Source organism: Carcharodon carcharias, chromosome 32 (genome assembly GCF_017639515.1).
Source record: "Carcharodon carcharias isolate sCarCar2 chromosome 32, sCarCar2.pri, whole genome shotgun sequence".
In the NCBI taxonomy this organism is placed as follows: domain Eukaryota; kingdom Metazoa; phylum Chordata; class Chondrichthyes; order Lamniformes; family Lamnidae; genus Carcharodon; species Carcharodon carcharias.
The window spans coordinates 23,751,964-23,767,355 of NC_054498.1; the positions used below are offsets into that span (position 1 = coordinate 23,751,964).

At 42.7% G+C, this 15,392-nt stretch overlaps 1 protein-coding gene across 3 annotated transcripts in view; it reads right to left on the bottom strand.

Moving 5' to 3' along the window:
* sv2 (synaptic vesicle glycoprotein 2) overlaps positions 1-15,392 on the bottom strand; it is a 79,968-nt gene that overhangs the window by 37,457 nt on the left and 27,119 nt on the right. For all 3 annotated transcript variants that reach the window (XM_041178268.1, XM_041178269.1, XM_041178267.1), the window contains exon 6: positions 10,381-10,544. In XM_041178268.1, the coding sequence (XP_041034202.1) occupies positions 10,381-10,544 (164 nt within the window). The remainder of the gene's footprint in view (positions 1-10,380; positions 10,545-15,392) is intronic.

A 15,392-nucleotide genomic window follows, 5' to 3' on the forward strand; every position in this document is an offset into this window, starting at 1 on the left:
CCACCATCCTTTGCCCTTACATCCTCCAGCCAACTCACTTAGCATCCACGATAGGCAGACCTCAGGAGCCATGCTGAGATGGAATAAAATAAAGGTCTAGGCATCTATTACATACTTCACTATGAAAAAATTCTCATTCATGAAAGCCCATTCAACACATTTAAATCCCCTCAAATATTTAATCCCTTCTAAAAACAAACATTTGTTTTCATAACCCTATATCAATGACAGCTAATCCTTTAATAATCTTTGGGATCTATCAAACTGTGGAGTTACAGCCTGCCACTGTGATAATGATAGGTTGTGGAGGCAGCCAAGCAGTAATAATGCTATAATGATGGCATTTAGCATAACGTCAACAACATTTATTGAAATTGCAAGCACAGATTTTTTTCTGGATGTTTTTCTCTCCAATGTTTCAAGGGCAGGCTATTTAAATATATTATAAAAACAAAAAACTGCAGATGCTGGAAATCTAAAACAAAAACAGAATTACCTGGAAAAACTCAGCAGGTCTGGCAGAATCGGCGGAGAAGAGCAAAGTTGACGTTTCGAGTCCTCATGACCCTTCAACAGAACTGAGTAAAATTAGGAGAGGGGTGAAATATATATTTTGCTCAGTTCTGTTGAAGGGTCATGAGGACTCGAAACGTCAACTTTGCTCTTCTTTGCCGATGCTGTCAGACCTGCTGAATTTTTCCAGGTAATTCTGTTTTTATTTAAATATGTTGACAGCTTGACAGTTCAACAGGCCTTATCTGCACTTTGAGCATTTACATCTACTCTAAAAAAAAAATCGTAACTCTCAAACCGTGGGATAAAGCCCTCACTTCAGTGAAAGAGGGTTCCATTTGAACTCTGCACTGAGGTCAAATGGCCCAAATGAGTTCAGGTTTCCTCCATCCTACACCCTACCACCCTGTTCCCCAACCAGTGAAAATAGGGTCTGTCAGAAATGGGGGCAGGACTTCCAGATCTGGGTTCCTGGCATCATTTTGGATAGGTGGCAGAGTCTCCATGACTCTGGGCCTAAGATTCACGAATTCCGTGATAAAAAATGCCTTTTGCTAGCTAACAATGTCTCAGCTTGTGTTGCGGCTGGGACTTAGGCACACGCGGACCATCTGCTACACAGTTGAGCTAACACATCCAAAGTTCGGAGGCTTGGAAAGCCAATCAACCACATGCAGCAACACATCAAGGTGCTAGATCTGAAAAAGGCCTACAACCAACAAGTCATCTTTTGTAAACCATGCACGCAGAGGGGAAGCAAACAGGGATCGTCCTTTGCACTAAAATCTTAGCCTCTTGAAAATAACGGGATAATGGCATTTTTTAGATACAGAAGCACAGGGCTTTTGGAAGACTGAAACTTCCTTAGCTGAGGCTTAGAGGGTTAAGTTATGAGGACCATTTGCATAAGCCTGGACTGTACTCTTTTGAATATGAGGAGTGAGAGGCGATCTGATCGAGATATTTAAAATGATGAATAAATACCGAGAAACTATTTCCTCTAGTGGGGGAATCAAGAACGGGACCAAATCTTAAAATCAGAGCTTGGATATTTAGGAGGGAAATCAAAAAGCACTTAGCTTTTTAAACATAAGGCATCTGAACATAGTGGAGGGCACTAGTTCATTCACTGTCGCTGGGTCAAAATCCAGGAACTCTGTCACTAACAGCACTGTTGAGTGTAACTACACCAGGTGTACTGCAGTGGTTCAAGGTGGCCGCTCACCATTACCTTCTCAAGGGTAATTAGGGATGGGAAACAAATGCTGGCCCAGTCAGCGACACCCACATCCCATGAACGAATGAAAGAAAAACTTCTGCTGCTCTGCAAGTTATTCAACATGAAATTTAAAGTCCAGTCTACATGAAGTTCAGGCCACTACCCAGGGTCCCAATTTTGCCATCCCAAAGAACTCTCTCTTGCTTCTTAGCAATTTTGGTGGCAAGAGGCTCCCTGGGGCTCTCGGCTGCCTCAGGTCTTACCTGAATCACTTGGTGGATATTGTTGCACCTTAATCTGGCACAGCGGTAAGAGAGCTGGAGCACATGGAAGCGTTACAACACAGAACAGCATAGGGGCCAGTCAGCCCTCAAAGTCTGTTCTGCTGCCATTTTATTAGGTCACAGCCAATCTGTTCCTCAAATCTATTTACCGATTTAAGTCTGAAAAAGCAACTCCAATTGCCCCCCAGCATCCACCACCTTTTAGGGAGATTTTTAACTGAGTGAAAAAACAGAATGTTTGCTGATTTCCCTCTACCCAGTTCCCCAATAATGGCGACCCTATTAGCCCATTTTAACATAAAATACATAAAATATCAGTTGCTATTTATTGCTGCTTGGATGTGCCAAAGAGGCAGAGGCTAGTGCTCTGGGTGGGCTGGATGAGCACCATCTGCTGACTGGTTTAGATATCCAGGCTTCGAAAATGAATTGCTATTAGATTTACATACAGGCTAGACAGCGAAGGCACCTTGAAGAAGCCCTGCTGGCTGCCACACCACTGCCATTCTATTCATGATTACAAGCCCAGAAATATCAGCAGCCGTCATCTTTACAGCTGCACTGAATACATAACGCAAGAAAAATCAATTTGCACCAATGCAGATTTTCACGTTAGAAATGAACAGCCAAACACGCTCTGGCCAAGAAATTTGTGCTTGAATCAGGATTTCTATAAATGATTATTTTTAAACAGTAGCCAATTTGCAAATCGTTGTCCATTTCATCATTCGGCATTTCAATCTTGACAAGAGGTGAAAACACTTAGCATATTTTTCACAAGATTTCTTCGCGGTGCTCCTGATCCCTGGCTGCAGTTTGACTATATTTAGTGTGGTAAGCACTTCAAAACAAAGTTAACTCTTGGCGCAGTTACTCATCCAGGGGGCACTCCTCCTAGGGGAGTCACTAGAGAGCATGCTCATTTGCAACCATTCCTAAATGCTGATGCAAAGTGGGTCACAGGTTAACATGGTGCCCCTGTCAATCTCAGTGTCTTCCCCATTCAATTGGTTCTTGAAACTAAACCAATGGTCATTTCTTCTAATATTGGGAGAGGGGATGACCTTTCAGATCACTGGAACCTGTGCAGCAGGAGTCAGTGGGTTATGGTTAGGTCCCCATCTTTCACAACCTGCTAATGAAAGAAATAGGCACCACAATGCTTTCAGAGAACAATTCACCACCATACAATGTATGGCTTTGTTGTAGAGCATAGTGAAGCCTCAGTTAAAATATGGTGTCCAGTTTGGTCCCCTCTTCAGATGAGGGGATATTGAGCCTTTAAAAAAGCTGCAACTTTGGGGAGCTCCAAGATTGCTAGCTTACAATACCTTAGCCAGCTAGGTTCAGAGATTTGGGACTATATACACTGGAAAACAGTAGACGCAGAAAATGATTTATCAAGTTTTATCAAACAATGGAGGGCCTAGGTTGTATTGACATAGACAACGGAACAGAATAGGGAGGATCAAGGGTTAAAGTTTACAAGTCATGCAAGGGCAGGAGCAGGCTGGGTGCTCGGCAATTCTATTCACAGAGAACATTGGACTAGGAGCAGGCTGGCAGCTTGTACGTGAATGCTGGTTCACTGTGTAATTCCGAGAGGGAGAAAGAGAGTGTGAGAGATGGACCAGGTCTTGGCTGGGTGGAGATCATCTTCTACAAGAGGTGGGTAACCGAAAAAATATTCAGGGTCAGCGTGGTCTCTTGAACTAATTTTAATTGCTTAAAAGGGTCGTGGAGGAATTTTGCAGATTTGTTTCCCTCTAATGGCCCTGGGTTTTCATCTGTTTTTTACCTCTCTGTGGATATTACATGTCCCTGGGTGGATAAGGAATATCTGTACTAGATACACAAGGAACCACCACTGTAAGGGGAAGGCTGGATGGGCTTTGTTGGTCCTTTCCTGTCTGACATATTTATATGTTCTAAATGTTAGAACTGGATTCGAGAGAGAGAAAGAGACGGAGAGAAAATCTCCACCATCTGATGATTGTAAAGGACCTACATTTACAAAAAAAAAATACCTGGAAAAACTCAGCAGGTCTGGCAGCATCTGTGGAGAGGAACACAGTTAACGTTTCGAGTACGAATGACCCTTTCAGACTCGGAACATTAACTGTGCTCTTCTCCGCCGATGCTGCCAGACCTGCTGAGCTTTTCCAGGTATTTTTGTTTTTGTTTTGGATTTCCAGCATCTGCAGTTTTTTGCTTTTACATTTACAAAGAGATGAGTTTACCAGTCCCTCCATTCACTCCTAGTGAGGAAAGGCCTACATCACAGAACTGTCCATAATTCTGCGATTGCTGCAATGGGAGGCCACAGGATGGGTAAAATGAGCAGCGCATCTGTTGTTTGGGCAGAGTAAAGGAAACTTTATTGTACATCCTTCCGTGCTCTATTTTAACTGAAAGTCCTTGATGCCAACAAGCATCATGCCAGTAAGCAGCCTGAGACAGGAAGGATTTAATTTTTCAGCACCAACACCCCTCATCTTGACCACAGAAAAATAGAGGGAAAATGAGAACATGATTATAACTTGACTGGAGTTACTGTACCAATGGATAACATGCTTAACTCCTTTTGCTCTCATTCCTACCCCTTCCCCCCCACCTCATTTTATTCCTACTTTCCACACCATGCATTTCTCACACTATGAATTAATCAGAAACCCACTGTTCATTCTTAGTCCAGATTCTTGGAGTTTAGCTTCTGATTCGCCTGCTCCGTGTTTGGTGTCTCACTTCCTTCAAATGAGTTTTACATTCTATGTTTCTGTACAGAAGGAAATTTCTATGCTGAGAGAATGTGCATGGATTTTTTTTTTACAAGAAAAGTTGCATACCAATATTCTTTGTTTCCCCTGAGGGTGTTTGGTTTTACCTTGAAGATTAGGGTGATCTAATTGAGTCTAAAGGAGGCAATTTGGTGGATAGGAAAGAATTATTTTCCCTGAGGTAATTCAAAACAAGGGGGCATGTATAATCTTAAAACTTGAGCTCGGCTGTTCAGGGGTGATGTCAGGGAATGGATCTTCACACAAAGGGGATGACAGCACAGTGGTAATGCTACTGGACTATTATTTCAAAGGCCTCTAATCCAGGGGCACGAATTTCAATCCCACCATGACAGCTCGGGAATTTTATTTCAAGTTAATTAAATAAATCTGGAATTTAAAAAACTGCCAGTATCAGTAATGTTGGCCATGAAACTACGGGGTTGCTGTAAAAACCCATCTGGTTCACTAATGTCCTTTAGGGCACGGAATTTGCTGTCCTTACCCAATGGGGCCTACACTTGACTCCAGAGTCAAAAAATGTATACCTCTGGGGCAAGTACGGGCGGCTTTATAAATGTTAACCATTCCAGTAGCGCCTAAATTCTGTGAATAAATTTTTAAAAATCTGGAACTTTCTCTAAAAACATTGTTCAGGCTGGGATCAATTGAAAATTTCAAAACTGAGATTGATAGGTTTTTGTTGGGCAATAGCATTAAGGATACATTGAGGATTCCCTCCATCATGTTGTGTGGCACTACCACAGTGTTAAATGGGATAGATTTCAAACAGATATAGCAACTCAAAACTGCAGCAGCAGAATTGTATTCAACCACGGTCTGTAACCTCATTGCCAGGCATAACCCCCACTCTGCCATTGCCATCAACCCATTCAATAAAGAGTGCAGGAGATGCCAAGAGCAGCACCAGGCATATGTAAAAATGAGGTGTCAACCTGGTGAAGCTTCAACACAAGACTACTTGCGTGCCAAACAGCAGAAGCAGCAAGTGACAGACAGAGCTATGCGATTCTACAACCAATAGATCAGGTCTAAGCTCTGCAGTCCTGCCACATCCAGTCATGAATGGTGGTGGACAATTAAACAACTCACTGAAGGAGGCGGCTCCATGAATATCCCCATCCTCAAAAGATAAAGTTGAAGCATTTGCAACATCCTTCAGCCAGAAGTGTCGAGTGGATGATCCATTTTGGTTTCCTCCTGAGGTCCCCATCATCACAGATGCCAATCTTCAGCCAATTCGAATCACTGTACAAGATATCAACAAATGGCTGAAGGCACTGGTAACTTCAAAGGCTAAGGGCCCTGACAATATTCCGGCAATAGCACTGATAACTGCTCCAGAACTATTCACACCCCTAGTCAAGCTGTTCCAGTACAGCTACAACACTGTCATCTACCCAGCAATGTATAAAATTGCCCAGGTGAGTTCTGTCCACAAAAACACAGGACAATTCCAACCCAGCCAATTACCACCCATCAGACTACTCTCAACCATCAGCAAATTGATAGCAGTGGTCTTTGACAGTGCTATCAAGCAGCACTTACTCATCAATAACCTGCTCACTGACTTACTGTTTGCGTTCAGCCAGAGCCACTCAGTTCCTGATCTCATTACAGCCTTGATCCAAACATGGACAAAAGAGCTGAACTCTGAGGTGAGGTGAGAGTGGCTGCCCTTGACATCAAGACCACATTTGATCAAGTGTGACATCAAGGAGCCTTATCAAAATTGGAGTCAATGGGAATCAGGGGGAAAACTTTCCACTGGTTGGAGTCATACCTAGTACAAAAGAACATGGTTGTGGGTGTTGGAAGTCAATCATCTCAATCCTGAGACATCACAGCATGAGTTCCTCAGGGTAGTGTCCTAGACCCAACCATATTCAGCTGTTTCTTCAATGACCTTCCCTCCAACAGAAGGTCAGAAGTGGGGATGTTTGCAGGTGACTGCACAATGTTCAGCACCATTCACAACTCCTTGGATACTGAAGCATAAATGTCCATATGCAGCAAAATCTGGACAACGTGCAGAATTGGGCTGATAAATGGCAAGTAACACTCACGCCAAACAAATGTGAGGCAATGACCATTACCAACAAGGGATTATCTAGCCATCTCCCCATAACTTTTAATGGCATTACCATCTCTGAATCCCCCACTATCAACATCCTGGGGGTTACTATTACCCAGAAATTGAACTGCACCAGCCATATAAATACGGTGGCTACAAGAGCAGGTCAGAGGCTGGGAATTCTGCGGCGAGTAACTCATTTCCTGGCTCCTCAAAGCCTGTCCACCATCTATCTACAAGGCGCAAGTCAGGAGTGTGATGGAATACTCTCCATTTGCCTAGATGAGTGCAGCTCCAACGACATTCAAGAATATCAACGGCATCCAGGAAAAGCAGCCACCTTGGTTGGTACACTTTAAAGCACCTTAAACATTCACTCCCTCCACCCCTGACATACAGTGGTAACAGTGTGTACCATCTACAAGATGCAGTGCAGCAGCTTACCAAGGCTCCTTTGACAGCATCTTCAAAACCATCGACCTCTAACACCTATAAGGACAAGAGCAGCAGATGTGTGGGAACACCACCACCTGCAAATTCCCCTTCAAGTCACACACCATCCTGACTTGGAAGTATATCACTGTTCCTTCACTGTCACTGGGTCAAAATGCTGGGGGTCCCTTCCTAACAGCACTGCGGGTGTACCAACACCACATGAACTCCAGCAGTTCAAGAAGGTGGCTCATCATCACCTTCTCAAGGGCAATTTGGGATGGGCAACATGTGCTGGCCTAGCCAGCGACACCCACACTGTGAATTAATAGATTTGAAGACACAGCCAAAAGACTGCGTGGAAATAAGCGCAATGGCTACTATGACCCAATAACCAGGCCAAAGTGACCACTTGGGCTAAGTATTGCCAAATGACAGCCAATACAGGAAGCTACCATAAAGCAGCACCTTTAACTCAGGAGGGAGGGAGGGGAGTCAGGAAGTGGGAGGCAGGTGCCAAAAATCCGTATAGTATCTTGTACAAAAGCAAAAGTAATCAATTCTCAGATCTTCTTGGCAGGGGTGAAAAACTCAAAACAAAAATCAGCTGAAAATCAACACTATTCAAGATGCTGAATACAACAGAATAATGCCAATAACTAAAGGTACACAAATAGAGAGACACAGGCCTACAGATTGATTCACACATTGCATATTATGGGCAGCAAGTGCAAGCAGATAAAGTCTATGAATCTTACATCTCCACAGACATTGACATTAAGAGAATGGGCAGAGGAGGTTAACAGTAGATTGTCCTCTGCCCCTTCTCCCTGACAGTAATTAGCTACAGCGATATGTATAAATGGGATAATTTTAAAAAGGGGTGCAATTCTGGGGGTTCACACTCAAATCTTTGAAGGTGGCAGGAGAAATTGATAAGGTAACTTTTAAAGAACGCTTTATAAAGCCATAGGTTACAAAAGGAAGTAATGGCAAGCCCTTATACATCACTGTCTAGGCCTCATCAGAAGGCTTGTGTCCAATTCTGCACACTGTACTTTAGGAAGGCTGTCAAGATCTTGGATAGGGTGCAAAGGATATTCACTAGAACAATACGAGCGATAAAGGGCTTCAGTTTATGTGGAGGGATTGGAGAAGCTGAGATTCTTCTTACAGCAGAGCAAATTAAGGAGCAATTTATTAGAAGTGTTCAAAGTCATGATAGGTTTTGATCAGTAGATAGCGAGAAACTGTTTCCACTTGCATGATACTGGTGATCCGAGAACACATATCAAGATGATTGAGGGGAAAAAAATTCAGAAGGGAGATGAGGAGATTTTTTTTTACCCAAGTTGTCAATATCTGCACAGGCTGCCTGAAAAGGTGATGGAAGCTGACTTTTTTTTATTCGATCATGGTATGTGGGTGTTGCTGGCTAGGCCAGCATTTATTACCCATCCCCAACTGCCCTCATTCAGAGGGTATTTAAGAGTCAACCACATTGCTGTGGGTCTGGAGTCACATGTAGGCCAGACCAGGTAAGGATGGCAGATTTCCTTCCCTAAAGGGCATTAGCCCTGGGTTTCTACGACAATAGTTTCATGGTCTTCATCAAACTTTTAATTCCAATAGTAACTTTCAAGACAGAATTAAATATATACTTGAAAGGGAGAAATTTGTAAATGTATGAGAAAAGGGCAGCAAGTGAGGTTAATTGGATAGGTATTTCAAAGAGACAGCATAGACAGAATGGGAAAAATGGCCTCCTCCTGCACTGTACGATTCTCCAAATTGAATATCAAATTCAGACGTGCAGAATAAATTTGTTCTGTTCGTAGCAAAAGAAAGCAAAAGATTCCCTGTTCTGCTAAGTTGGTGATGGTTAGAAATCACTTCCTTCTTATGGTGTGTTCTGTATCTGTACTAAGGCCCCTCCAGATATTTTGCAGGGTTGTGGGGCTGGTGGAGATTACAGAGATAGGGTGGGGTGAGGCCATGGAGGAGTTTGAAAACAAGGATGAGAGTTCTAAAATCAAAATGTTGCTCAACAGGGAGCCAGTATAAGTCAGCAAGCAGAGGGGTGAGGGGAGAACGGGATTTGGTGGAAATTAAGGCTCAGGCAGCAGTGTTTCAGATGACCCCAAGTTTACAGCAGGTAGAATGTGGTAGGGCACCCAGGAGTGCATTGGGATAGTTGAGTCTAGAGATTACAAAGGCAGGGATGACAGTTTCAGCAGCAGATGGGTTGAGACAGGGGCGAAGTCATGCGATGCTACGGAAGTGAAAATAGGCAGTCTTGGTGATGGCTCAAACATAAGGTCAGAAGCTCATCTCAATATCAAATATGACGCCAAGGTTGGAAACGGATTGGCTTAATCTTAGTTGGTTGCTAGGGAGAGGAATGCAGTCCATACCTTGGAATCAGGGGTTGGAGCAGGGACCAAAACCAATGCTTTCAGTCTTCCAAATATTTAATGTGGTTGACTAGTTAGTACATCTCCCAACTTCATCATGGGGGCACCTTCACCACAGGTACTGCAGCAGTTCAAGGAAAAGGCCCATCGCCATCTTCTCAGGGCAATCAAGTATGGATAATAAACAAAATCAGTGTTGCCAAGTCCAGAGAATTGACAGAAAGGATGGATTGGACCCTACAGTCCACAGCTATTTTTAATATGGGTTTATCCTAACTATTGAAAACCGGGCCCAAGTGCTCTGGCATTGCCATGGTGATTCAGAGTTGCTTTCATTTTACAGGGGAGTTGAGAGATAGAATTCGCAAACTCTCCACAGCATCACCTACTGACCAGAGCCTGCTACTGAGTGTGCAACTTAAGTGTTACAGGTAACAAAGGATTTCTATTCTCAAACTTTCTACAATAAGCTTTAATGGTAAATCTTGACATAAGAGGGCAACCAAAAGTCATGCCAAAAGGAAAACAGGCTGGAATTTTAGGCTTGCACAGGAGTTTCAATCATGTGCAAATACATAAAGTCAAAAAATATCCCATTTTGCTTGCACACAAATACTGCCCAAGTTTAAAGGTGACACATTCTTACCTGCATCAGATACTTGGGGCTCTCAGGCATTCCCAGAGCGTAGACAAGCGCAGAGGATAGACTAGGTATTGAGCAGAACATCACAAAGAGCCTCCAGCTCTGAAAGTGCAAAGAGCCCAGTTGAAAAGCCAGTGAAGTCCTGGGGATAACCAGCCAAGCGAGGCCTGAGAACAAAGACAGAGCCACAACATTAAGTCACGGTTAGAGCCAAGTACAGCAACACAGTGCTAGGGCTGGAGGACAGCGTTCAAAACATAATGTTATTTTTCAGTTAAGTGCCGTTTACACAGAGGGAACTAAAAACATTCCCAACAAAAGCAGACTGTATTTTTAAACTTTTTGATTATGAATGAAATTTTCCATTGTTTTTCAAAATCAGAAAGAAATTCAATTTGCACCTCCAAATGACATAATCGATCTGTTCAGAACAATGAACTCTCCTTTCTACCAACTCTTCTCCGGTTTGGAATAACTTCCCCTCTCCCTCCCCTTAATATTGTGATTCAGTTTTAGTTTATGCATAATAATAAACAATACTTCACATTGCGATCCTGTGACAACAGAATAAATTCAACACTTAACATGCTAAATCTTTTGAGCTATCCCTTCTTTCCCACAGAGAAGTGCCAATTTCAAAGTTCTCATCCTCATGATAAAAATTCTCCACGGCTTCAACCCTCCCCATCTCTCTGATCTTTTCTGACCCTACAACTCCAAGATTTCTGTACTTCTCCAGTTCTGGCCTCTTGTACATTCCCAATTCATACCATCTCACCATTGGTGGCCGTGCCTTCAGCTACCTGGGCCCTAAGCTCTAGAGTCCCTCCCTAAACCTCTACAACTCTTTATGTCTCCCTCCTCCTTTAAGATGTTCCTTAAAACTGTACTTCTTTGATCAAACTGCTAGTATCTCCTTATGTGACTCAGTGTCAAATGTTGTTTGATAACACTCCTGTGAAGTGCCTCGGGATTTTTACAACATTAAAGACATGACACATACACAAGTTGTTGTCGTCATCAGAGTAATGAGCTATTTTTGAATTAATTGGTAGATTCTTGTTTACTGTGGAAAAACTAGAGACTGGTAGTGTGTGAGAGGCATATCTCTATCACATAGTGGGAAATCACCCTGTTCAACACAGTTCAGAGGGCCAACAGCTTTCAGCCTGCTGTCAATAATAATATAGATGCAAACCTCTAGGAGACTGTCAGGCAGAATTAGCGGTGGCTAGAGTGTAGAACTTCAAAAGAACAGGCAGGTTTGTGGAATGGGTGAACAAGTGGAAGCTGAAATTTAATGCAGAGAATTTTGGTTGGAAGAAGGTGGAGAGACAATATAAACTAAAGAGTATAATTCTAAAGTGGGTACAGGAGCAGAAGGACCTGGGTGTGTATGTGCATAAATCACTGAAGGATAGATCGAGAGCACGGTTGATAAAACATACGGGATCTTGGGCTCTATGAATATTGAGAGGGAGTACAAAAGCAAGGAAGTTATGATGAACCTGCATAAAACACTAGTTCAGCCTCAACTGGAGTATTGTGTCCCATTCTGGGCACCACACCCAGAGATATGTGAAGGCATTAGAAAGGGTACAGCAAAAATTCACAAGAATTGTTCCAGGGATGAGGAACTTCAGGTACATAGATAGATTGGAGGAGTTGGGACTACTTTCCTTGGAGAAGAGAAGGTTGAGAAAAGATTTGATAGTGGTATTCAAAGAAACTGTTCCCATTGGTCAAATGAACCAGAGGGCTCAGATATAAGATAATTGGCAAAAGAAGCAAAAGGAAAACTTTTTCATGCAGTGAATGGTTAGGATCTGGAATGTACTGCCCGAGTGTGGTGGAGGCAGGTTCAATTGAGGCATTATGAGGGAATTGGATTATTATATGAAAAGAAAGAATGTGCTGGGCTATGGGGAGATGAATGGGAGTGTCACTTGGTGAACTTCTCCTTCGGAGAGCCAGCACAGATACGACAGGCTGAATGGCCTTCTTCTGTGCTGTAACCATTCTAGGACTCACTAATTCTCATCAAAAGATTGGCTAAGAATTTAACTTGTGCCCAGCACCTCCATTACTACTACAAAACTTCCACAGTAAAGTTCCATAAAGTTTATCTCAGACGCAAAATTAGCTTTGTTTCCCACTGTGCATTTTTTTGAAATCGAACACCTTTCCATCATGCAGTCACCCCCCTCCAGACCTTTCCATCATGCAGTCACCCCCCTCCAGGCCTTTCTATCATGCAGTCACCCCACTCCAGACCTTTCCATCATGCAGTCACCCCCCTCCAGGCCTTTCCATCATGCAGTCACCCCCCTCCAGACTTTTCCATCATGCAGTCACCCCCCTCCAGACCTTTCCATCATGCAGTCACCCCCCCTCCAGACCTTTCCATCATGCAGTCACCTCCCTCCAGACTGCTTTAAGAGTGACTTGGAAAGATATGTGAGTTTAAGCCCAAGCCTCCCCAGAATTGAAGACTGACCAACAATCTCATTTAGATTGCTCTCCTCATGGCCTGTGTTTCCATGAGTGTTGATGACCCTAGGGGATGAGGTCTGGCACCTCTTCTTCACACCCACCTTCAAGAAATCTTGATAAAAGATAATTACATCACAGCACGTGTGAAGATAGGCTGCTCAGAGGAAGGTAGAATTTACAGATCTATATAGAACTCGACAAAGCAAACAAACAAAATGGAAAAATACAACATACCATGTATTTCTGTAATAAAGATGGACAATTCAAACTGAAGGGTATACCATTAGGTTAGATAGAAAACAGTAACGTGGACATCTTAAACAGGATAGATGAGCCGAATGGATTTCCTAATTTTTGCATAGTTCTCTATTCTAGATGAGATTTATAAAGAAAGTACCTTTAAAAAGTTACGAATATAACTAACAATCCAAGAGTGACAATCTTCAGCAAAAATTTCAACGTGATTCTTTATTATTAAGGTGAATAAAAGGTTGAGATCCATAGTAGGGGACACTAATCAAGTTCAAAGGAGTAAAACAAACTAAAAAAATCAACATTGGATTTGAAAGATCGAGGAAAGTAAGGTGTTCCAAGGTTCTAAGGTCTGATGAATGAATGCATCGACAGTAAAAGGCTGAGACAGTCACCATTTCAACCTTCTGGGGTGGAAGAGTGCAGAATACTGGTGTGGAGCTTAAATGAACGAGGGGAATGCTTCAAGGAGCAGTGACTATATTAGTTACGAGGAACACGGGTTCTCACCTACATCATCATAAACTATTATATCTTCTAGCAAGAGTTTTTGCTAGGGTGATACACACATTTTAATTTGGAGCCAAGGCTATGTGTGATCTTTCTTCTCAGACATTTACAGGTGGAACAAGCACAATAATGCTGGCATACTTGTGCTAATTGGACACAATTCCAAAGACTGTACAGCAAAACTGCAGGGGGCTTTGCATGAGGTATAAAGTAGTAAACAATTCCCTTCAGACAGAAAAGGGCACTGCTTCCCACTTCTTAACTTCTCAGGTGATAGAACTAATTAATATAATTTACCACCCTGTTCAGAAAGGATTTGGGGTTTAACCCAAGGAATTTGCCTACTGTCAGTTTTGATCGGAAGCTGCCTGGACCAGGTATCTTCCCTCAGTTCATTTGTTTCAACCTTATTCCCACATCTTCACTGAGGTGGATCTCCTTGGAGGCCAAGGTTGAGATCCACACAGGAAACAAAACTAGAACTAAATTAAAAGGTTTGAAAAAGCATTTTAGAATTTGAATACATTGTTATTGTGGTCAGGACTCAAATTTCATGGATCAGTGAAACCACTGTATTGTTCTCCATTTCTTAATTTCTTTTGATTCTGTATAAATTTACGCAGTGCAATATGTTTCATTTTTGCCTGGAATACCTGACCTGCCGGCCTGACAGCTCCTCACCTCTCAGAAAGGTCAGCTGTATGAGGTGGTATACCCTCATTCTGGGGTGTACCCTCATTCTGGGGTGTACCCTCATTCTGGGGTGTACCCTCATTCTGGGGTGTACCCTCATTCTGGGGTGTACCCTCAGTCTGGGGTGTACCCTCATTCTGGGGTGTACACAAGAACAGGTTAGGATCTCAATCACTTTGCACATGAGGTTTATGTGCAGGACAGCCTGTAGAAATGGGCCTTGTAAGTAAAGAGAGAATAAAGTTGGTTGGGAGAAAGCCTGAATTCTAACAATAGTTAGAGCTGCAGACCAAAAGACCATTTAAGGTCCAATTAAAGCAACTGTCAAGAAACAAACAGCAGTAGAAAGTGATACAAGAGCCCAGAAAGATAGGGACTGAGAGTTCAAATCAACTCTCTCGATTGGTAGCAGTGTCATGGCACAGATTTGTAGCAGAGGTGGAAAAGGAAAGCCATACCTTCAAAATGAAGATAAGGACAGTGGAAAAACAAGAAGACAACTCAGTGTCAACACAGGATGAAAGGGATGCCAGCACTTGGCTGAAGGAAAGAAGCATTAGCAATGGGAGAAATAGCCTCTCTGAGAGCACAAGGTTAAGCAGGGGATTTGAACTCTTGATCTTGGGGTTACAAACCCAGTACCATAACCACTTGGCTATTTAGGCCAAGCTGTTAAGCAGGGGAATAGGAGTGCAAGATCAACAGAGAAGATTAATCCAAATTACCAGAGATAAAGTAACTTTTTTTTAATTAACATTTACAGGAAGCACCTGCAAATTGTGGGTCTATCCACTTACTAGGAGGATATTCCTTAGGGTCTGTGGTCTATGAACCAATCCAGGCTGGGTCTCAGTGTGGAACACCAAAGAATTACTGAGAGTGAGCCCAGTTATACACCCAGATGGACAATTTCAAAGGGTGCAGAGGAATTTATAAGAATTGCACCAGTGATGAAGGGCTTCGTTTATATGTAGAGACTATTGTTTTCCTTGGAGCAGAGAAGGTTAAGGGTTAATTTAATAGTGGTGTTCAAAATCCTGAGGGGTTTTATATAGTAGATGGGGACA